Source organism: Rhynchophorus ferrugineus, unplaced genomic scaffold, assembly GCF_030347505.1.
Source record: "Rhynchophorus ferrugineus isolate W39M unplaced genomic scaffold, kcgeb_rfMv2 rfM4, whole genome shotgun sequence".
NCBI lineage: Eukaryota > Metazoa > Arthropoda > Insecta > Coleoptera > Curculionidae > Rhynchophorus > Rhynchophorus ferrugineus.
The window spans coordinates 4,890,828-4,916,065 of NW_027472583.1; the positions used below are offsets into that span (position 1 = coordinate 4,890,828).

The window sequence follows — 25,238 nt, forward strand, 5'->3', positions numbered from 1 at the left end:
AAGTAGAAAAGTTTAATATACTGATGAATATAAGGTTTGCGTTGAAAGTTACCAATAAATTCGCTTAATTCCTTGGTGAATTCAACGTTAAGTTTGGGTTTGGTCTTCTTCGGGTCTTTTATTATTCCGGTTATTTCTGAGCTGGGTATGAGCGGAACATCTTTGGGTTTGGGCATAGGAGCGTGCTCGTCCTTGGACTTGAAGCAGTTTGAACACAATTCCTTTTTCCATGCGTTCTGGACGAAATTTTTGCATATGGCCGATGACATGTTTAGTTTAGTATAGGTCCTGAAATAATAATTATCGGTATTAGACAACAAAATTACTTAATAAGGCAAAAATAAGGCATATTATATAAAATGATATTTTAGTACTTAATATTAGTATATATTTTTTGATTAAATTGTATATACGCTTAGTACAATCTTAATTTACAAATTAATTTATAGATTGAATCTCAAATTAAAATTACTAATTAAACTAAAGTTAAGAGCACCTAATACGTCAATTGAAAAGACCCCGACCTGACACATAGATGGCGCGACTAGAATTAAATCTATATGTTTTTAGTTAGCCCTAACTCTCAAAAGATGCGTGTATAAATTTGACAGCTGTCGGATCATTAGTTTGTGAATTATAGCAATTTGAGTGAAGCAATTATTGTTACTGTGAAAGAAATGGATAAAAAGGAATTTCGCATGTTGATAAAATATTGCTTTTTGAAGGGAAAAAATATAGTTGAAGCAAAAACTTGGCTTTATAGAATTTCTGGACACTGCCACAGGAAAATCAACCATTAAGGATTGCTATGCTAAGTTTAGACGTGGTGAAATGAGTACCGAAGACGGAAAACGCAGTGGACACCCAAAAGAGGTTGTTACCGACGAAAATATTTAAAAAATCCACAATTATATGATCGTAAATTGAAATTGAATGTAATAGCAGACACTCGAAAGATACGACTCTAAATATATCAACTGAACGTGTACATCGTATCATTCACGAATAATTGGGTATGAGAAAGTTCTGTGCAAAGTGGGTGCTGCGCGAGCTCACTTTTGACCAAAAACAACGACGAGTTGATGATTGGAAATAGTGTTTGAAGATGATCAAGCGTAAGAAATGAGTTTTTGCATCGATATGTGACAATGGATGAAACATCGCTTCACCATTTCACTCCGAAGTTCAATCGATAGTCATCCAAGTGAACTGCACACGATGAGCCCGCTCCAAAGCGTGGGAAAATGCAACAGTCGGTTGGTAAGGTTATGGCGTCTGTATTTTGGGACGCCGCATTTGAAGAAAAAGAAAGTGCTGCTTCACCAAGCAATGCACCGTGTCACAAGTCAGTCAAAACGATGGTAAAAATCCATGAATTGGGCTTCGAATTGCGTTCTCATCCACCGTATTCTCCAGATCTGGCATCCAGCGACTATTTCCTGTTCTCAGATCTCAAAAGAATGCTGAATGAAGAGGTGATGGACGAAACTTAGGCCTATTTTGAAGCAAAGGACAAATCGTACTACAAAAATGGTATCAAAAGGTTGGAGGGTGGCTATAATCAGTGTATCACCCTTGAAGGGAATTATGTTGAATAAAAAAAACTAATTTTGCCAAAAAATGTGTTTTACTATGGTAGGCCGGGGACTTTTCAATTGACCTGTTATACAAATGTGGTTTGGTTTGCTTCAATATTCTGGTTTTTTGCGCGATGTACAGTAGTTTATGTGATTTAGTAGCGTCCTTTCATGTTTCATGGAGAAATCTTGGAAAACTTCTTAGATCCATTTGATTTCGAGGTTATTTCGTTATTTCTAAATTATAGCCTAAACAATTCAAAAATAATAATATAATTTTGTGACATATACACAAAATCAAATTACGAACAAAACAAATAAAATTTGTTGCTCGGTACCGACTTCAAAGTAATCAGTTGGTGGTAGTTAAAATAATATTGTAAATAGATAAATAGGTTTAGGCAGGTCTTAAGCTAAACGATTATTAAGTACATATTTTTTATTTAAAAACTTTTTTTATGTTAGACATCTAAGTCTGATTATTTTTTACTTTTTAGTGACTTCGTTATTTATGTTCTGAGGTCAGTTCATTTTTTTTTTGTTAAAAATATTAAGTCTATTTTGGACAAATTATTTTTTAATTTACAGATTTTTGTTTTATAATAATTAAGACAATAACATAAGCTATTATTTGTTAGATTAGATATTGTTTTTTGATTAAATGTTTTATAGAAATGTTAACTATATTTAAATAAAATATGATACTACAATTCTGTTTTAATTTCCTCTCTAGTAAATAATCTTCACCGCCTCAGGTGGTTTAGACGAACAAAACTTGCCTACAACTTTATACAGGGGAGATCGCATTTAAGTCTGTCTATTTTGTCAATGTCACTTGCACTGAAGTGAGGATGGCGGAAGGCGAATTCGATAAAACCGTTAGAGGGGAGGATTATCCATTCTTCCAGCCCCCCGTGCCCCAGTTCGTCGTCTCTTTCGATGTGCCTGTCAAAGAGAAGAAACTGACGTTCGAACAAGCATCCAGGTGCCTTGACAAGTTGGGCAAAGACGAAAGTGGTGCTAGATACGCTTATCTGATGATAACGGCAGTCGACATGAAGCTGACCGACGTTTCGATCATCTTAAGCTTCAAGCACGTGCTGTTCGTCGATCTGAGCGGCAACTTTCTGAACCTGGACGCGCTGCAGGTGTTGTGCAAGATGCCGTTCCTGATACTGCTGAAAGCGGACAGGAATCGCGTTGAGTCCGGATCGTTGAATAGTATGCCCTACTTGCAGATGTTGTCGTTGAACATTAATAAAATCGAAGAGACGTACGATATAGCCCAGCCCATGTTGGAGACGTTGAATCTGGAGTTCAACCAAATCTTTACAGCTCAATTTGAAAAAGAAAGGTATTTAATGGATTTTATACAAGTCGTTTTATTCTTAGTGTTTTAATAATCTGCCCAGTGGACATTAAGCGTGTTTTATGACTTCCATTACAGACTCTGCGGAATTTTTGCGTTAAACTGGGTAAAACTCTAATTCTCGAAACCTTCGCTGTGACTCAGTATGCATTTACTCTTACAATTTAATTCTTTGACCACATTGAGAATCGACATTGTGAACTAAATGTGACACTAAATGTATTTTCTTTTGTTAAATCTTAGATTACAAAATTTGAAGGAACTGAATCTGAAAGGAAACCACCTTATGGACATCAGCGGTTCTTATCCAGACACCGTCGAACGCCTTTTCCTCGCCCAAAACAAAATCACCCGGTTATCTGGCCTGATAACCACCAAACTTATCAACCTGACCACCCTTCACCTTAGAGATAACAAAATCAGGAAGTTAAGTGGATTCTCGGAGGATTTCTCCAAACTGGAGTACCTGAACTTGAGGAACAACAACGTGACCAAGCTGAGACAGTTCCGAAAACTGGCCAGCTTGCCTAACTTGAAGACTCTGATCATTACGGGTAACCCGGTTGACGGACGATCGGCTGGGAAAAGCGTTGCTGGTGAAGGGCAAGATGAGGACGACGAAGAAGTGTTTGGTGAGGATGAACCTGTCAAGAAATTGGATCCAATACGGACAGGGCTGCTGGTATTGCTCCCTAAGTTGGTGGTAAGATGTCCTGTTCTAATAAAACTTATATTTTTAATAAATTACTTTAGGAAGGATTTTGTGTATATATTACAAAATCATTTACAATATTTTTACTTTTTAGTAAGAGTTCCTTAATTATTTTTCGGTGCAATTTTTTTATTAAAACATTACAATGGGTAAGCCAAGTAACGGTGCAGCACGTATGAGGAAAAATAGTTATAAAGATACAATGATTGAAAATAAGCAACGCTTCAGGCCCCGGGGTGCGCTACCTAGCCTAGGTGACAAATGACAAATGTTCTAACTGAACCATAATAACAAAAAGCTATTGGCCCCGACGGGAATCGAACCCGCAACCTCCGTTCGGGAGCTCAACGCTCTAACCATTACACCATAGAAACAGTTGTTTACGATACTTCTACAAGGTCTTATATGCTATGGTTAGTGCTTAAAAGTAAAATGAATGACTTTTCCACCGAATGACTTCCGATTTTCCATCATATCAGCTCAGCAATAACATTATAAACAAATATCTGATTATTTTAGATAAAAAAATATGTAAAAATTTTGTACGTGCCTTTCAAATTTGAGGGTTTCCCTCGATTTCCCCCCTCCGCCATCAGATCCTGACTTGGTTCCAATGGGAGCTCATCGGAAGTGCACTCTTTCGAATAAAAAAATAATTTTGAAAATCGGTCCACAACTGACGGAGAAATCGGCGAACATACATTAAAAAAATATATACAGCCTAACATAGAACCACCTCCTTTTTTGAAGTCGGTTAATAAAATACAATGTACTTATTTTTCATAATAAAGCTTCAAATTAAGAGAAAATCTTTTAAAACGAATGTATAGACCTAACATTCCAAACGTCTTACTATTTTTCGATCGCGTTAGTATTTTAATCACATCTCTTGTAGAGAATCAACAAAGTGGTGGTAACGATGGAGGAACGCCAGGAAGCCCTCCTGTATAAGGACAAGAGGGTGGAAGAGATCATGGGCGAAATAAGCAGCGACGACGACGAAACCGAACCGCCTACTACGACCTATACCAGCGAGGTCGGCGGCGAATCGGAAACGGACTACGATGATGACAGGGCGAACAATAGGTTCGATCAGGCAACGACTGATGAAGAGAACGAATAAAGGTTTTTCTCGTACGTAACGATGATCATTAAAATTGGATGTATTTAGACGGTTTTATTGTACGACTATCGTTATTTGTGTACGTTTAATGAGTAGGATAATGTTAATAAAGTAACGTCTCGAAAATTGTAGTGGTAGGTGTAATTGGCGATTTAAAGAATATCTTCGTGAATTAGACCATTAACAGATTTGTTAAGGCCATTTAAAAAGTTACATAATAGAAGTTAAAGTCTATCTAAAGTAGCAGTGTATATATAGTCTATCCAAAGTTTATTTGTATATGCGCCATCGAAATTTGTGGAGGACTTTGACAGGCTCATTCGTTTACGTCATTTGTATTTTCTCATTCGGGTTCGAACATGAAGAATGAGAAGGAAAATAAACAAATAAACAAAACAAACGAATCTACAAATTGCGGCAGGCAATACATGAAACACCTTGATGCCGTATGTACAAAAAAAAACATTGAATAAACTACACTGCTCCGAATCATCTACTCGTCGTTGGTTTTGGTCAAAAGTGAGCTCGCGCGGCACCCACTTTGCACAGAGCTTTCTCATACCCAAGTATTTCGTGAAGATATGATGTACACGTTCAGTTGATAGCTTTAGAGTGTCTGCTATTTCATTCAATTTCAATTTACAGTCAGTCAAAATCATTTTGTGGATTTTTTAAATGTTTTCGCCGCTAACAACCTCTTTTGGTCATCCACTGCGTTCACCGTCTTCGGTGCTCATTTCACCACGTCTAAACTTGGCATACCAATCCTTGATGGTTGATTTTCCTGGGGCAGTGACCGGAAACTCGGCATCAAGCCAAGTTTTTGCTTCAACTGCATTTTTTCCCTTCAAAAGCAATATTTTATCAACATGCGAAATTCCTTTTTATCCATTTCTTTCACAGTAACAATAATTGCTTCACTCAAAATGCTATAATTCACAAACTAATGATCCGACACCTGTCAAATTTATACACGCATCTTTTGAGGGTTTGGGATAACTAAAAAAACATATGGATTTAATTCTAGTAGCGCCATCTATGAGTTAGGCCGGGGACTTTTCAACTGACCTGTTAATTTGCATAGATGGAACACATAAGAAATTATGAATTATTAATAGTAATTTTGGTAAATATTTTAAAATATTGATAAATAAAAGGTGTTTAAATGCAATAAGTCACATATGACATTTTATTCTTTGAACCCTATATCAATTATTTTGATTATTTACTTTAAATGCATTCCTTTAATATACATTTCTAAATTGTAAAAAATAAATTACCTAATTTCGTTCGTTATTGTTCTAATATACATGCTAATAAGTCAAATATCAATTTCAAAATTGTTTTATTAATATATTGTCTGTTTTAATATGCATTATTATTCCATGTTTATTTTATAAAAAGTAAAGAAAGATCATGTATACTTATATTTTCTGCTCTGAAGTTCTTACAGTTCTGAAAATTATCTCACTTATGATACTTGTGTTATAATCTTTACTGGCATGGTAATTTGAACTTATGAAAACTTTGTTGAAACTTGATGGAAATGCCATTTAAAAAAAATTAATGAGTGTTAGTTCTTGAGATTGCATATATTTTAATATGTATTACTATAGAGACATTTAATATTTTAATTTATATTATATATAGTAAATACATTTCTAATCTGATATTGAAAATTCTATGAAAACTAGTTTTAATAAAACATCATATTTAAATTATTCCCTTTAATATTAAAATGGTCCCAACACCAAAGAAAAAATATGTGGTACTTTTTTTTACATTGTACAACTGGTTTGTAATCGTTATCACCTAATGAAACTCACGATAAGTTTAAAGAATAACCGCACCAAATCAAATAACAACGAACAGGTAAAACTTATCAGTTTTTACGAACACGGTTCTTACAATCTTGTCAATTATTATTAATCATCATCAGTCCCTTGACATATTTTCTCGGAATGCATGTATTAAAATGTTTCCCACATATTTTTTTTTGTAGAAATTTGTAAATATAAACACAGTATTACCGGCTAAAGTCAAACTAAACTGAAACACGTGCGATTCTCTACGGGCAACCGCTATTTGTATAGAAATGATAATTTCCTAGAATTTTGTCTGATAGCAAGCTGCATCCAGATTTCTTGGGAATCAGACCAGTTCATTACACAATTTTCAGGGTAAATCTTGTGATAATACTCACATAGTATTTATTTAAAGTAATGACAATGATTATGTAATATTTCATTAATAGTTTAAATCTTAAACAAGAATTTATATCTCATACTTTCTTATCTAACAATTTTAGTGAAACATGAAAGCTAAGAGGTATCGTCCGAAAATCTAAAAATGGTAAATATGTACACCGTTGACCTCCATTCTGCTTTCTGTTCGTAAATTTTACGGTATATCTTCTTTAAGGCAGGTTAGGACTGACAACAACTGAGGTGAGGCTCCTACGATATATTTGCTTAATATTCACGACATAAACTAATATGCATATTGTTGAGATTCATATTTCGAACTTAACAAATGATGTTTTTATTTTGTAAACAAAATAAGACTCCAAAAAAAATTGATGACCTTGAGAGCATTGTCTAACGATAACCAAAAAGGAAACGGAAACGATCGAAAGAGGTTATTGAAGATTATCATAATATTTTTGACTTCTTACATTAACATCTCTCTCACTTTTATTATATAACGTGTAATATATATTAACAATAAAAAAGCAACGCATTTTTGACGTGTAAATATCATGGTATAACACGATAATAATTTACAGTCCGAAGATAATTAAATTCATTTACTTGTAAAGGTAATTATTTTACTTAGCTTCATAAAAATTGCAGGTAAAGTAATAAAATAACTACCATCGGACTAATTATGCAGCATTGTTTGCTAGAATGTTGCAGTTATTATCTTTTCAATACATTTTTTCTGTTTATTTACATAAATTAAATATGTTATAGTATAATTTTGACATTTCAGTTATAATTACCATATCTGAGGTTATATTGTTTTCTTATGTCAATGTTATTATTATGAAATACTAAAAAAACTATTATACCTATAAACTTAGCATATGTAGTTGAAAAATGTTTACTAAGAGATCCCTTCCTCAACTGGTAACAATACGATTTCACCTTAAAATATGTTCATTGTGTTACGTCGCTAAGAAAACCGGGTTCAAAATATTTAAATATTTTTAACAATGCTATTATAGTACTTATTTCTATAAAAATTTTACCATAAAGATAACAAAAGAATCTCAATATTGTCTGTCATGTTCTTCAAATGTATATCTAATTTTTAAAACGGAATATTACACAATTATATGTTATTGCCATTTAGAGTACATTGTGTTGCTATTAAACTAAAGTACCAATGTATACTTCCACAATAATACAATGAACATTTTATTTATAATTTGTTATGATTCATATTTGTATGGATTTATATTAATAAAAAATAAAATATCTGTATTTTTTTGTTATTTTTGTTCAGATCAAATTTACTAAACAATTTTTAGAATTTAGACAATGTAATTTAAAAAAAACCTTTTTTATTTTTTATTAATACTTATATTTTACTTAATAAATATTTTACATTAATAAAAATTATTGGAAAGGGCCACAGGAAATATCTTAAAATAAAATTAAGTAGAAAGTACTTATTGATTGTATTTGATTAGTACTTATGTACCTACTTAGTACTTATTATGCATATTTGAAACTTCTTGGGGTATTTTATATTAATTGAAGAGAACTAAGTAGATATTTAATGCGAGTGAAACAATAAAAAGCTCCCTGGTTTGTTATTTACACTGAGAATAAAATGAATAAATCATATATAGTGCATCATTCTTTTAGACTTTAGTAGAAAAATTATAACACGAATAAAAGTTATTGAGATATTCATTTCTGAACTGGTCATAGATTAAGTTATAACCTTTAAAAATAAATGTTTCTGGAGCCATTGAAATATCTCGAAATAAAATTCAGTTGAAAGTGAGTTTCCAGGTAGTTCTTTCTAAAAAAACATATAAAATAACATCAATAACCTTTATTATATTAGTATAATTATGAATTATCAAAACTTCTTGGAGCATTATATATGAAATGAAAAAACTACGTAGACTTAATGTGAGTAAAACAACAAAAAATAGTTACCTTTTTTGTTATTTACACTGAGAGTAAAGTTACTAAGATATCCTTTCCTTAAACTGGCCACAATATGATCACTATTTCACTTGCTATTATTATTATCTTTCAGCTGCACCTTTATTCACCACACACTTTAACAATAAACTTCACCAATCTACAGAGATCTACGGTTACGGAACCCGTACCTGCCCTACATGCCTAGATCAAACTGACGCGCGACAACAACCAACTACCACGGCATCTTTCTCGTGAATGAGCCTCGACTATAGACGGACTTTTAAAACGGCGGGGTGACCCAAACTATTACTCGACTGTTTCTTGGAAACCGCCTCGAGCTGATCGTACTCTTGAAGACACCCGACATACACAGTAACGTACAAGTAGAAGTACGTCCACTGGTCACAAGTTGATTTATTTGTCGTCTCTTTTTGACCCCTCCCCCTCGATCCGTCTGTCTCGCACTCTCTCACTCTCCTACTATTTCCCCGACATCTTTGTCTATTTTTAGTTTTTTCCCCTTATCGGATTCTTCGACAGATCTTGTTTTTTGATAAATCAACACAGATGCTAGTGTTGCGAATTAATTTTGAAGGACTCATGACAGATGGGACATATTTATATTCATAACTATGTCAAAGTTCTGTCAACAGGGTTAAATTTTTTGTCAAAAAAAGTATGTTTGTTAAAAGTGTCATTTTTAGTAAGTTGTAAAATACAACTATCTTGGGGAAAGTGTTGCTGTTCAAAATACCAAAGAAATTCGAATGTTGTTGCAATATTACGGACACTATTGATAAACACATGTATAGTCCTTCCAATAAAACAACCAATGCACGTCATCAATACCGTTGAACGGAGCATTTTTCTTTTTCATTTTACTAATTAGCATTATTCTGGTTTAAAAGAGACATAATTAAATTTAATGCATGCCAACATGTAACCAAATCGGTAAATAAAATTTGATTTGTGTTGGTACTGGTCGACACAGATGTCATATGTCAATGTAAATATAATGAAACAACTCTAACCTACAAATTATTGTTGCTGTTTAATTAACTGTAGTTTAAGTACTTCAATACATATTCATTAGATCTACTATAATGTTAAAGTAAATTATATTTTATAATGTTATTTTTGCTTAATTATTTTATCAACTTATAAAAGTAGTGATTTTATAGAGTTGCCAAATTCAACGTTTTAGACAACCTAAAAAAGTTGAAAATGAGACTTTTTTTGAAATTAGAGTCTTTGATTCGCCAAAATAATATATATTAGGTAATCTAAAAAAGGGTGTTAATTCTAAGAACGATAATGTGAATAAACTGACATTTATATACAATGTTAATTTTATCAACAATAGTTAGTGACATCTGATACTTTCAACCAACGAACCAACACAGCCACATAATTTTAGAATAAATTGCTTCCCTTTTGTGGGAGCATGTTACCTATTCTGTATATTAAGTATTTATAAACAGACCTGTGTAAAATATATGCGTTGCTTAGATTAAAATACTAATTACAAAATATTTTTAAATCGTGAAATTTTAAAAGAACTTACAGTCAGGTCATGTAAATAGAATAGATCTAATTCAGCATAGCTTTTTAATCAGTAAAAGAAAGAAGTTATTTCGCCTGGTTTATTGAAAGAGCTACCATGAAAAGCAATCATCGTGTTGACATACATGTTCAATGCCTGTCTGAGACTGAAACATGTTCCTGAATATTTTAAGATTGCTCGAATAATTATGCTCAAAAAATCTGACAAACTGACAGAATAAAGCAGATCTTACAGGCCTATTTCGGTGCTACTTACCAAATATACCAAAAAGTACCAAAATTATTTGAGAAACTGCTGTTAAAACGTATTAAACACCGTACGTATTATATTATTTACAGAAATGCCAGATTTCCAGTTTGGATTTCGACCAAGGGCACAATGTAATCTTTTCAAAAAAAATTAGGGCTCGCATACGGGGGGAGTCTCAACACTTCAACACAAACCTATTTCGTTCTCCAGGATAGTTTTTTTCAGATTACTCCTGTATCTGCTGTACACTGCTGATATCCCAACAATAAAAGAAGCTTGGACTGATACTCTGCTTAAAGCTGTAGAAAAATAGCAATCAATAAGATCTCAGTGGACTAGAGACTGGAAAATACAGCTTAATAGCTTCAAATCTGTCCATGTTAATTTTGCGTTGCGTCGAATTGACAAAAACCTTATTAAATCACTTGAGGGATACCCGAATCCTCAAACAGAATCAGTGAAATACCTCGGCATCAATCCCGATGGTAGGTTAAAATGGAAAAAATCATGTTAGACAAAAAGAGGCGCAGATTAAACTCAAAGTTAAGCAACTGCACTGGTTAGTTGGAAGAAACACTCAATTTGACCTAAAATCAAAGAGATTGGTTTATCAATCGATCATAAAGCCAATTTGGACCTCCAATAGGAAGCAAACATGGGTTTGCACTAAAACATGTTGCTGCAAACCAACTAGTAATCTAAAGCAGTCCAAACAAAGTTCTAGAATGAATTACCAATGCATATGGCAACGTAACCAACGAAGAGTAGCACGATGACCCCGAAATCAAATGGATATACGAAGTGATCCAATATTTCGCTTTAAAACATGAATTAATGTTGCTAAACAACAGGTAGGTAATCGGAAGATTGGAGTGAACCAAACTATACGAATTATTATAGTGTATAAGTGTATTCATGTACAACAGAAACAATGGTAATAAATTAATTTGTATATTAAGATTGTGCTAAGGATATCTAATGTAAGATGTAATTAATTAAAAAAAAAACTAGTTATTATTTAGCACAGCCGATTTAGTGTTTTTATATTCACATTTGCGAATATTTGCATATTTCTTGACATACCATTTTCTCAATAAAATTGGGTAAATAAAACAAAACAAAAATGTTCACTTAAGTCTTAAGTAACTCTATTAATATATAATCAGACTTGCATCCGAATCAACTTTTTATAACAAATTACAAAATCACAAAACAAAAAGTATATAATAAGCTTAAACAGTTTAATTCATTTTATGATTTGTTTCTTTCCAGCAACTATTAAAATAATTTCGTATTTTAAAACAAACATAATGGAAGTTATTTCTGTTCGAAAATTCAATCAAGCGCTTGAGATGCATTGAGAGAAATGTAACGTTCGTCTTTGATCTAGAACAGTAATCCGTTTGATCTTTACTGGTGTGGTCCAATAAAAAAAGTAACTTTAAACAGAACCTTATACTCAGCCCATTTGAATATTGAAAGTGCATTTGAGGATTGTGGTTTATGAGAATGGGAAATATTTTCTCTTGAAGAGCTTAAAAATTGTTTTATGCAAACATGCCTTTTTGTTTGTCTAATACAATGCTAAGCAAGCTGGCTTGGTAACGCAGTTATTAGACAACAGTAAATGGACATTGGCGTGCGTGCGGATTGGCCAGAGCTGCTCATGCGCTTTTGTTATAAACTAGCTTAACATATTTCACAACCACGCGTCATTGTTTACTAGGGTTGTGGTTAGGAAGTACTTTTTAAGTTAATTCTTTGTATACAAAAGTTTGTTGAGGACAAACGTCAGTCGTTGTAGCCAACGTGATAGGAAAATACTACTATTGCAATAATCACAAGATCTCAAGTCAAGCTATAGTATGTGAGTGAAAAAGTAATTTCGTTTTTTTTTCGTGTTTTTGAAAACGAATTTATTCACATAAATGTCATAAATATTGATTGATGACCTTTTGCCATTTTTTTGGCCAAACTAATTTTATAAATTCAAACTAAGCGAATATAAAGATGTAACCTTTTTCTTATGTCCTGATTTTTGATGAAGCAATCCAAATTAAATAAACAGTGATTTCGAAAATATAAATTACAAATGGAAACTAGCGAATTACACAGTAAAATTAACAGTTTAAGTTCAGTGTCTTAGAAACAAACTCGACCTAAATCTTTGATATTCTTTCAAAAGTGGCTATAGTTATGAAAAAATATAAACTTATAACAAATGACTGCAAAATTAATAAGTTTGAATTAATGGATAGGATTCAATTTGCGAATTCGAGAATATAGTCCACTCAAAGTTTTTTTTGTACATACTTCATCAAGATGTTTAATGTACTGCCTGCCCCAATTTGTAAATTCGTTTCAGAATTAGACAATATTATCCTTCTGATTTTATTCTAATTAAAAAGAGACACAATGCTGTCTGATTAGTTCGAACATGTAAACGAATATGCCTGTCAAAGTCGTCCGGTTGTTAGACGTATGCAAAATCAGAGTTGATGCGGCAACATTGCGACGTTTTGACATCACAAATTTAAATGACGTATCTACAAAATAATTTTAAATATACGAATATTTTACAAGAACTATGACTTTGGTTTGTTATTGTGTTGTTTATACTTTGATAAATCATTACATATTGTTTCGTTTTCTCGTTTTTCCTTTCAAAATTATGTTAAAACTAATTTGTGAATTCAAGATAATTTAATCTATTTATATTATATTCCTCAAATGAACGTATAATTTGCAGTAACTGGTTATACTATAAAGTTACTATAGAATATCATTTCAGGAAAATATTTCAGTTATATTACATCTGATTATTTTTGTTAGGAGATTTTACAGCACGGTTCAGGGCAACATTTTTGTTCTAAATACGTATATATATGTACACATTATTAAAAAAACACCCAAATAATTGCACCCAGTCTACACAATGCTTTTTATTTTTGTACATCTAAAAGCGGTAAATATTTGGGTTTTAATGAGAATGAAAAAAGTTAAAAGATAAAATTTAACTAATCCAAACAAAAGACCGGTTATACTTCAATAGATTTTTAAACGTGTTTTTATTTTTTTGATGTGGGCGCCGGAGTTTTGTGACTAATGTTTTCATTATGGCTGTTCTTTGTTGTGGTTTGTTGTTTATAGAACTATCACCACAATTAGTGAATGGTAAAGGTAATTTTATAAAATTATGGGAAGGTAATATCAACTAAATGATATTTTAATTACTATTTTTATTTAGTTGTAATAAACCGAGTTGATGCAACAGCGAGACGTAGATAACTAATTACCAAGATAAGATTCAGTAAATATCAATTGAAAATAAATTAACATGTTTCTTTATTGTTGATGTTTTATGGGGCTATTCGTTCTTGGTGACTCTATAGGATGGGGTTTTTGTTGGTTTATTTTTGTAGTGTTATTGAAATTATTTTGTAAATATTTTTTTAATAAATGTTTTTTAATTAATTTTAAATAGTATAACGTATGATTACTTATGATTGTGATAATGATTTTAGTTATATGAATGTCTCTACAGTGTTGATAACAGCACATTTTCTTAACCTAATTTTGCAGTACCATATATTATGAATATTGTGTGTTTTCTACTTTTTTGTTCTACTTCATTGATACTTTTTACTCATTTACAGTGTTTTATGTTGTAAATTCATTTGAAGTACAATAGGTTTTGCGATTTTTAAAATAGATAAAAACATTGGGTAAACAATAATTTTTTGCATATGAAAATATTTGTATCGTGGTATGGGTAGCGATCAAAAACATTTGCATATAAGTGGCACTCAGTTATAAGTTATAAGGTCTATATGGATTTATGGTGTTCAAAATATGCCAATCTCTTTGGTTTTATATTAAGTTTATAGTATCTTCTACTAACCAGTGCAGTAGCTTCAAAGCGTGGGAAAACACATCAGTCTGCTGGCAACGTTATGGCGTCTGTATTTTGGAATGCGCATGGAATAATTTTCAGTGATTACCTTGGAAAAGGAGGAACCATCAACAGCGACTATTACATAGCGTTAGCAAAAAAAAAGTGCTACTTCACCAAGACAATGCACCGTGTCACTAGTCAGTGACAACGATGGCAAAAATCCATCAATTGGGCTTCGAATTGCTTTCTCATCCACCGTATTCTCCAGATCTGACCCCTTAGCAACTATTTCCTGTTCTCAGATCTCAAAAGAATGCTCGTTGGGAAGAAATGTTTGTCGAATGTGACCCTTAAAGGGAATAATGTTGAATAAAAAAAACTAATTTTGCCAAAAAATGTGTTTTGCTATGGTAAGCCGAGGACTATTCAATTGACCTGTTAGGTTTTTGAAGCCTCTAGTTCATTTATAGGAGAGATATATCCTTTTTCCATAATAATTGTGTTGGAAAATATTCAAGTAGAGTTTCTTTTGTTGTTGTTGCATACACTAAATAATTCAGTAATACTAATAAATGGAAAACTATTATTTTATATTGATACATTAAATATTCACCAATTGGAATCTCTGTTCAAAATACATGCAACATTTATAAAATAACACAAAAGATAAAAGGTAAAAGAAAGATTTTTCTTGAGATTTTGATCACGTTTCTATAGTTAGTGGCCTTATATAATTTCTGATAGAAAATTTCAACGTTAGTTCGTATGTTTGGCCTTCTTCCAAATCCGGCGATGTGACACGCATATTCCGTACTTTCGTACATTTCTTCTGGCGTGGTCAAAGATCAGATACGTCACGCCGTATTACGGTAAGCCGTACCTAGGACACCTGACTCGAATGGATCATCACGACATGAACAGGTGTTCGGTTCGGTTAACATACGCTCAAAAACGGTAAACGTATATGTTCAAGTAAAAGTGTGATTTTAATAAAATATTCATATTTTAGTGTTATCTGAATGGCTCGGCAGCAACAAGCGATATAAGCTTCAGATCTTTAGAATTACAAATTAGAAAATTGTTCAGCTATCATAAAAAGTGTAGAACGAATGGCATTAATACAAGTTAGGCAATATTGGTTTGGGGAAAAAGTAAATTCAGTTTATTTCTAAATATTTTTTTCGTTGAAATTAATTAGATATCTTTGTAATAATTAATAAAGCTATACTGTAACGCATTTGAAAGGTTACAGTCCATAAGTAATTCGCATTATAAAGACAGAGTTATTTGTTTACTAGTTAAAAGTTTAATATTGGTTTGTATACTTGATGGTACTTTTCGACATAAACATAATTGAATACAATTATTTCAGAGAAAACTTAGTTTGGGAAGCATCCTAAGCATTTGGGGTTGATATAAGTCATCTCTTTATATACTGAAACATAGGATTTAAATGGTGTAAAAATAACCCACGAGAAGTCAACTTCTAGGCATTGTTTTTAAAAGAAGAAAATTTGCAAAAGCGTGTAATAAAATTAAGGAGGATTTATTATTTTAATTTGTGTATCTAGACAAAACATTGATATTTTAAAATGAAGTTTTATATTTGTTTATATATTTGATGGTGCTTTTCGATATAAACATAATTGAATACAATTATTTCGGAGAAAATTTAGTTTGGGAAGCATCCTAATCTGGGGGGTTGATATAAGTCATCTCTTTATACACTGAAACATAGGATTTAAATGGTGTAAAGATAACCCACGAGAGGTTAACTTCTAGACATTGTTTTTAAAAGAATAAAATTTGCAAAAGCGTGTAATAAAATTAAGGAGGATTTATTATTTTAATTTGTGTATCTAGACAAAACATTGATATTTTAAAATGAAGTTTTATATTTGTTTATATACTTGATGGTGCTTTTCGATATAAACATAATTGAATACAATTATTTCGGAGAAAATTTAGTTTGGGAAGCATCCTAAGCATTTGGGGTTGATATAAGTCATCTCTTTATATACTGAAACATTGGATTTAAATGGTGTAAAGATAACCTACGAGAGGTTAACTTCTAGACATTGTTTTTAAAAGAATAAAATTTGCAAAAGCGTGTAATAAAATTAAGGAGGATTTATTATTTTAATTTGTGTATCTAGACAAAACATTGATATTTTAAAATGAAGTTTTATATTTGTTTATATACTTGATGGTGCTTTTCGATATAAACATAATTGAATACAATTATTTCGGAGAAAATTTAGTTTGGGAAGCATCCTAAGCATTTGGGGTTGATATAAGTCATATCTTTATATACTGAAACATAGGATTTAAATGGTGTAAAGATAACCCACGAGAGGTTAACTTCTAGACATTGTTTTTAAAAGAATAAAATTTGCAAAAGCGTGTAATAAAATTAAGGAGGATTTATTATTTTAATTTGTGTATCTAGACAAAACATTGATATTTTAAAATGAAATTTTATATTTGTTTATATACTTGATGGTGCTTTTCGATATAAACATAATTGAATACAATTATTTCGGAGAAAATTTAGTTTGGGAAGCATCCTAATCTGGGGGGTTGATATAAGTCATCTCTTTATACACTGAAACATAGGATTTAAATGGTGTAAAGATAACCCACGAGAGGTTAACTTCTAGACATTGTTTTTAAAAGAATAAAATTTGCAAAAGCGTGTAATAAAATTAAGGAGGATTTATTATTTTAATTTGTGTATCTAGACAAAACATTGATATTTTAAAATGAAGTTTTATATTTGTTTATATACTTGATGGTGCTTTTCGATATAAACATAATTGAATACAATTATTTCGGAGAAAATTTAGTTTGGGAAGCATCCTAAGCATTTGGGGTTGATATAAGTCATCTCTTTATATACTGAAACATTGGATTTAAATGGTGTAAAGATAACCCACGAGAGGTTAACTTCTAGACATTGTTTTTAAAAGAATAAAATTTGCAAAAGCGTGTAATAAAATTAAGGAGGATTTATTATTTTAATTTGTGTATCTAGACAAAACATTGATATTTTAAAATGAAGTTTTATATTTGTTTATATACTTGATGGTGCTTTTCGATATAAACATAATTGAATACAATTATTTCGGAGAAAATTTAGTTTGGGAAGCATCCTAAGCATTTGGGGTTGATATAAGTCATATCTTTATATACTGAAACATAGGATTTAAATGGTGTAAAGATAACCCACGAGAGGTTAACTTCTAGACATTGTTTTTAAAAGAATAAAATTTGCAAAAGCGTGTAATAAAATTAAGGAGGATTTATTATTTTAATTTGTGTATCTAGACAAAACATTGATATTTTAAAATGAAATTTTATATTTGTTTATATACTTGATGGTGCTTTTCGATATAAACATAATTGAATACAATTATTTCGGAGAAAACTTAGTTTGGGAAGCATCCTAATCTTTGGGGTTGATATAAGTCATCTCTTTATATACTGAAACATTGGATTTAAATGGTGTAAAGATAACCCACGAGAGGTTAACTTCTAGACATTGTTTTTAAAAGAATAAAATTTGCAAAAGCGTGTAATAAAATTAAGGAGGATTTATTATTTTAATTTGTGTATCTAGAAAAAACATTGATATTTTAAAATGAAGTTTTATATTTGTTTATATACTTGATGGTGCTTTTCGATATAAACATAATTGAATACAATTATTTCGGAGAAAACTTAGTTTGGGAAGCATCCTAATCTTTGGGGTTGATATAAGTCATCTCTTTATACATTGAAACATAGGATTTAAATGGTGTAAAGATAACCCACGAGAGGTTAACTTCTAAACATTGTTTTTAAAAGAATAAAATTTGCAAAAGCGTGTAATAAAATTAGGGAGGATTTATTATTTTAATTTGTGTATCTAGACAAAACATTGATATTTTAAAATGGACCCTCTTGGCAAGAAGCTAATAAAAATAGTGTACGGGCAACAAAAGTTAGAATATAATTTGATAAGGTTTTATTAGCCATAATTTTAATAGTTCATTGCAGATATATTATTTTTCGTGCTGGAAACAGGAGTGCTTTTATTCCTAGAGCAGAGTTAATGTTTTTTTCCAAGCCTAAGAGCGACTACCATTAAGAAATTAACTATATTTAGCTCTCGCTCGAAGATCAACTGTTAAAGAACTTGGAATGATCATCAATTATTGTCATGGACAATATACCATATATTGGTTTAATAAAATCAATAGCCCAACAAGCAGATCAACAAAGGTTGTAATTAAGGAATGATTTGGAAAACATACATTAAGTTTGGAAGATACCATGTTAAATAGTGAAAATATTTCAAATTGTTAATTGGTAAATATAAATGAAATGTTTAATTGCGTTTGATTTCATTTATTTTTTAGAAAAAATTCAAAATGATAAGTGGTGAGGAAATTACTATAATGGACATGGCATGGTCGAGAAAGATATAGAAGTAAGAACTATTTTTGATAAGTAGAAAAAGGTATTAACTACAATAATACCTTTAGTTTAGGTGGACTTCATCAGCCATACAGAAGAATAAGTTGAGAGTGACGACTCTTTATAGAGTGTGAGAGATGTGTGTGTATAGAATTTGATTAGAATCTATGAGGGGAGAATGAATACTCTTTTGTAGATATAGCAAATATATTAGACAGAATGCAGTGACTAAATTTAATTTTATCAAGAAAAATGTACTTAGATAGTAACAGCAGAAACTAAGGAGATATACGGTGGTATCAAAATTACTTGACAAAGAAACACAGCAACAAACTAAACAAGAACTAAAAGTAAAAATGGAAATATGCTCTCTAGTGAATGTAAAATAGATTATTATATTAAACAAACGCGCCTAGAACTCTACATTATAGGTGGTGAAGAAAAGGGTACATCAGGGCTCGGCAAACATTTAGACAGGCTGATGCCATGAATATTGATTGGAACTTCGCTGGAAAGAACAACAGAAAAGAACTGTTCTAATAATAAATTCTTATTTTAATAATCGAAGAGTTTAAATATAGGAAAATGTATTGGTTAATTGGAACAAAATCACAATTATCAGTATAATGTAACACCAAGCCGCCAAATGTAACATAAGTATATTATAAGTTTTCCAGAACAAAGTTCTGAGTAGTATTGTAGGTGCACCGAATTATTACAGGACTGATTACTTACACCTATATCTTCAGATATCGACTATCACTCAGATAATGAAGAGCATCACAAGGAGACATGTGGATAAACTCCATTCTCATGTGAATATTGAAGTAATACAACTCTTGGATAACACCAGAACAGGACACAGACTCAAAAGAATCAAATCATTTGATCTTATGTAGTGAGGTGCATTTAATAGAAAAACAAGAGTGTTAATACATAAACATTACTAGAGAGTAATATAGGACCGATGGGTCCTTCTAGATAAATACCTAGATTCAAGTTAACAGATCAACTGAAAAGTCCCCGGCCTACCATAGTAAATCACATTTTTTTGGCAAAATTAGTTTTTTTATTCAACATAATTCCCTTCAAGGGTAATACACTAATTACAGCGATTCTCCAACTTTTAGATATCATTTTTGTAGTACGATTTGTCCTTTGCTTCAAAATAGGCCCCAGTTTCGGCGATCACCTCTTCATTCGACGAAAATTTCTTCCCAGCGAGCATTCTTTTGAGATCTGAGAAGAGCAAATAGTCGCTGGGGGGCAGATCTGGAGAATACGGTGGATGAGGAAGCAATTCGAAGCTCAATTTATGGTTTTTTACCATCGTTTTCACTGATTTGTGACAATGCACCGTTGTCTTGGTTAAGCAGCACTTCCTTTTTCTTCAAATGCGGCCGTTTTTCGGCGATTTCGTCCTTCAAACGATCCAATAACGCTATGTAATAGTCGCTCTTGATGGTTCTTCCTTTCTCAAGGTAGTCAATGAAACTTATTCCACGCGCATCCCAAAGTACATACGCCATAATCTTGTCAGCCGACTGTTGCGTTTTCACATGCTTTGGAGCAGGTTCATCGTATGTAGCACACTCGGATTGAGTTGATTTTCCTGAGGCAGTGTCCAGAAACTCGGCATGAAGCCAAGTTTTTGCTTCAACTGTATTTTTTCACTTCAAAAAGCAATATTTTATCAACACGAAATTCCTTTTTATCTATTTTTCACAATAACAAAAGTTGCTTCACTCAAGGTGCTATAATTCACGAACTAATAATCTGACAGCTGTCAAATTAATACACGCATCTTTTGAGGGTTAGGGCTAACTAAAAAACGCATGGATTTAATTATAGTAGCGCCATCTATTATTGTAAAGCAAACTGTAAGCACCTGTTATTGTAAAGATAAATTGTAGGTTAGTCGGCAACGGCTAGTAACAATGTAATAAATAAATTAAATAACTAGTTTTGCTTGTGTATACATAAAAGTGCAACAGAACTACAGTAATAAATTAAAATTGTACTATGCAAATCTAATGTAAGATGTAATAAAAAAATATATTTTAAAAATAAAAGAAGTTATTTCTGAAACACCCTTTACATAAATTACATGTTTGCTCTTCCCAGAAGCCCATAAATACTTCTTAATTGTTAAAGTTGTGCGGTTAGAACAACTAAATATTTCGTGGAGTTTCGGGAGTTCTTTGAATCGGTCACGTTAAAAAAAAAACGAAATCCGACAATGTTACTTCCTGCCGTGGCATTGAATTCCACCGTTGTTTACCAGCACCGAGAAACACGGTAAATAAATATTATTACGCAGCCACGGCTAAGGCAAATACTTACTAAACATAATTTCTAAATTTAATTCACGTTCGTTGATCCCGAATGGCTTCACCTTTGATCGTTCGCTTTTGTCTACGGTGCCAGAAGGCAGCCGACCGTTAAAACAGACAATAAAAAGGGGTTATATGCGCTTCTCTGGAAAAAAATACCCTGGTGGTATTTTGTTCCGGGTTTCTGGAAATTCGACGATAACGTTTAGAACAAGAACCATTAACGGCCAGGAAAAGTGGCATATCTCTCTACATAACTTTGAGTTAACTATACAAAACCAGATAGTCTTGGGTTCGAATCCTGCTGGGGATGATAGTAAATTTATTTTTGTACTTAATTGTCTTTAAGGCTAGAGTGCAAAATCAGTCACGCCAGTAACCAGACTCTAAAATATAATTTAAAAAAAAAACAGTTTTCTGTTTAGTATAATTGGGTTTTTTTCAGTGTTCATTGTTTGAATGCTTTTGACAGTTGGTTTACATTACTTTTGATGTTTGATCTGCTGTCAAAGCCCTTCAAATACTTTTAGAAACTTATGCGATACTGCTCCGTCATATCTCAATTGTCGGTTCTTAGTTTCAACCATTTAAAAGTGGTTATTTTAATGTGAATGATAAAGGCCGACTGAGGACTAAAAAAGTTCGAAGACAATGGATAGCAAGATTTATTGAAGGAAAACTAGTTCAAACATTCAAATATTTTTATACAGCTTAGCAGTTTACTGAAGTTACGTCTGAACATCGTAGTTTCATTGACTGTCAGCCCAGAATAGAAGCGTTTTCTATTATATATTGTGATTGGTGACGAAATGTGGAGCTGCTATTATAAGAAAAATCTAGTCCACTTCTCCAGGATAGCCCTCTCCATCGATACCGAAGTAAACTAATTTTTTTTTCTAAACCTTTTCACATATTACAACTTATATACTATACATATAATAACAGGTCAATTGAAAAGTCCCCGGCCTACCATAGTAAAACACATTTTTTTAGCAAAATTAGTTTTTTCCTCCCTTCAAGGGTGGTACACTGATTATAGCGACCATCCAACTTTTCGATACCATTTTTGTAGTACGATTTATCCTTTGCTTCAAAATAGGCCTCAGTTTCGGCGATCACCTCTTCATTCGACGAAAATTTCTTCCCAGCGAGTATTCTTTTGAGATCTGAGATCGTCGATTTCGTCCTTCCAACGGTTCAATAACGCTATGTAATAGTCGCTGTTGATGGTTCTTCTTTTTTAAGGTAGCCAATTAAAATTATTCCATGCGCATCCCAAAATACAGAGGCTATAACCTTGCAAGTCGACTGTTGCATTTTCCCACGCTTTGGAGCGGGTTCATCATGTCACACATCAACGCAAAAACACGGGTTTATTACACTTGATCATCTTCAAACACTGCTCCGAATCATCAACCCGTCGTTGTTTTTGGTCAAAAGTGAGCTCCCGGGGTACCCACTTTGCACAGATCTTTCTCATACCTAAACATTCGTGGATGATATGATGTACACGTTCAGTTGATATCTTTAGAGTATCTGCTATTTCATTCAATTTCAATTTACGATTATTCAAAATCATTTTGTGGATTTTTTTAATGTTTTCGTCAGTAACAACGGTTTTTTGGCGTCCACTGCATTCACCGTCTTTGGTGCTCATTTCACCACTTCTAAACTTAGCATATTAATCCTTGATGGTTGATTTTCCTGAGGCAGTCTCCGGAAACTTGGCATCAAGTTTTTGCTTCAACTGTATTTTTGTCCCTTCAAGAAGCAATATTTTATCAACTCCCGAAATTCCTTTTATCCATTTTTTTCTCAATAACAAAAGTTGCTTCACTCAAAATGCTGTAATTCACAAACTAATGATCCGACAGCTGCCAAATTTTTACACACATATTTTGAGCATTAGAGCTAACTAAAAACATATAGATTTAATTCTTGTAGCGCCATCTGTGTGCCAGGCCGGGGACTTTTCAATTCACCTGTTACTCTATAGTTTACAGATACAAAATTCAACATTTTCAAAAAAAATATAATGTTACTTTGATGGAATAGCATGACATATGTATCAGATTATAACACTGCATACTTGTAATTTGAAATTTGTGGCAAAAACTGGAATTTAATTACGACAAACCTGGTATTTGAAATTTAGGTTATTAAAGTTTTTTTCATATCTTCTCTATCATGAATTTTGGACTTTTGTGTGATTTTGGAATTAACGATAAAAGATATTCAGTCAATCTAAACTCTGCGGAGTAGTATCAAATAAAAGGCTATATACCGTCGTACAATTTATTCCAAGTAGACACAAACATCGAATACATCGAAATGATATAGATTTATTTTAGTTTAACCTAAACTAAATATATTCATGTAACACTAAGTGTGAGCGTTTTTTTAAGCGACATGTACTGGTATTCCGAACCTAACGGTACCAATCACCCATTCGGTTCGGCAGCAAAAACAAAACCGAGCACTTAGCAGCTGAAATTTAATTTGCAAATATGTCCGTCGTGAATGCGCTAACACAGTGACACATTTACCTCGAGATACCATTTACGGTTGGCTATTTTACAGGTCGTACTGTTGCGTACGTCGTCTTGTAGTTGGCGGTGGGTTCTCGCTCCGATATATCCGAAGAGTCAGTAGCATGAGAACGCAGCGTCGTCCTTCGGACGACCAGAACGCAAGAAGAACCTGATAAGGTATTTCCTGCTGTTGGTTTTGCTCGTGTTTTATTTTACTTCGTATATTATGTTACCTAATGTAAACAAGAACTGATAAAGAATCCGTATAATTCTTACCGCAAAGTGTATGATTACACACGCACAAATTTTTAGCGATCTAATCATCGATCCATTTTAACACATTTTGTTTAATTTTCTATCCATATTCCATTTAGGTGTCGATGTCGTTGACTTTCCTGGAGCAATCTATGACTTATCTAAGATCATTGTGTAGTAGATCAAGTTTTCATCGTCAGTTACACCACAGAAAACTCTTATTTTTGCCTGATAAGCAATTAATTCGTGATGGCATATATGGTAACTAGTTCACGTGGAAAAAAATAATCAAAGTTATCATTGCTGACATTAATCCAAAGAAATCAGGCTATGATCTGGTAACAGGACAATTGCTGCAATGCAGTCGGCTGGCAAGGTTATGGCGTCTGTAGATTGGGATGCGCATGGAATAATTTTCATTGACTACCTTGAAAAAGGAAGGATCATCAACAGCGACTATTACATAGCGTTATTTGACTGTTTGAAGGACGAAATCGCCGAAAAACGGCCGCATTTGAAGAAAAAAAGTGCTGCTTTATCAAGACAAGGCACCGTGTCAAAAATTCATGAATTGAGTTTCGAATTGCTTCCTCATCCACCGTATCCTACAGATCTCGCCCCCAACGACTATTTCCTGTTCTCAGATCTCAAAAGAATGCTCGCTGGGAAGAAATTTTCGTCGAATGGGGAAGTGATCGCCGAAACTGAGGCCTATTTTGAAGCAAAGGACAAATCGTACTACAAAAATGGTATTGAAAAGTTTGAGGGTTAAAAAAAACTAATTTTGCCAAAATAATGTGTTTTACTATGGTATGGCCGGAGACTTTTCAATTGACCTGTTATATTGGCACTTAATCGTATTAATGATAAAGTTCAAATTGCTAAATTAACCCTTTTCCAATAAAATATTCTTAATTTTGGTATTGACACCATTTTGGTTTATACCAAATTTTAATAATTAAAACTGCCCCCGTTCTATAAATTTGTGGAACACTTTTACTGAAATAAC

General features: G+C 32.4%; 2 protein-coding genes across 7 annotated transcripts in view; one reads left to right on the forward strand and one right to left on the reverse strand.

Moving 5' to 3' along the window:
- Window positions 1-25,238, reverse strand: part of LOC143196616 (uncharacterized) — a 126,968-nt gene that overhangs the window by 6,375 nt on the left and 95,355 nt on the right. For 3 of the 6 annotated variants that reach the window (XM_076404458.1, XM_076404454.1, XM_076404455.1), the window contains exon 3: window positions 53-288. In XM_076404458.1, the coding sequence (XP_076260573.1) occupies window positions 53-288 (236 nt within the window). Of the gene's footprint in view, window positions 1-52; window positions 289-8,953; window positions 9,345-25,238 lie in introns of those variants that run through there. The other 3 variants (XM_076404459.1, XM_076404456.1, XM_076404457.1) reach the window with 2 other exon arrangements.
- Window positions 2,327-4,878, forward strand: LOC143196617 (leucine-rich repeat-containing protein 23). Its single transcript, XM_076404460.1, has 3 exons — window positions 2,327-2,931; window positions 3,190-3,649; window positions 4,554-4,878. Exons 1-3 carry the CDS (start codon window positions 2,429-2,431, stop codon window positions 4,779-4,781), a joined length of 1,191 nt encoding a protein of 396 aa, XP_076260575.1. The 5' UTR covers window positions 2,327-2,428; the 3' UTR covers window positions 4,782-4,878.

Bases quoted from the DNA above. Each gene is read 5' to 3' on its own strand.
- LOC143196617 (XM_076404460.1), top strand. From the start codon at position 2,429: ATGGCGGAAGGCGAATTCGATAAAACCGTTAGAGGGGAGGATTATCCA. The intron at 2,932-3,189 runs GTATTTAATGGA...GTTAAATCTTAG, and splicing joins GCTCAATTTGAAAAAGAAAG to ATTACAAAATTTGAAGGAAC. The intron at 3,650-4,553 runs GTAAGATGTCCT...CATCTCTTGTAG, and splicing joins TATTGCTCCCTAAGTTGGTG to AGAATCAACAAAGTGGTGGT.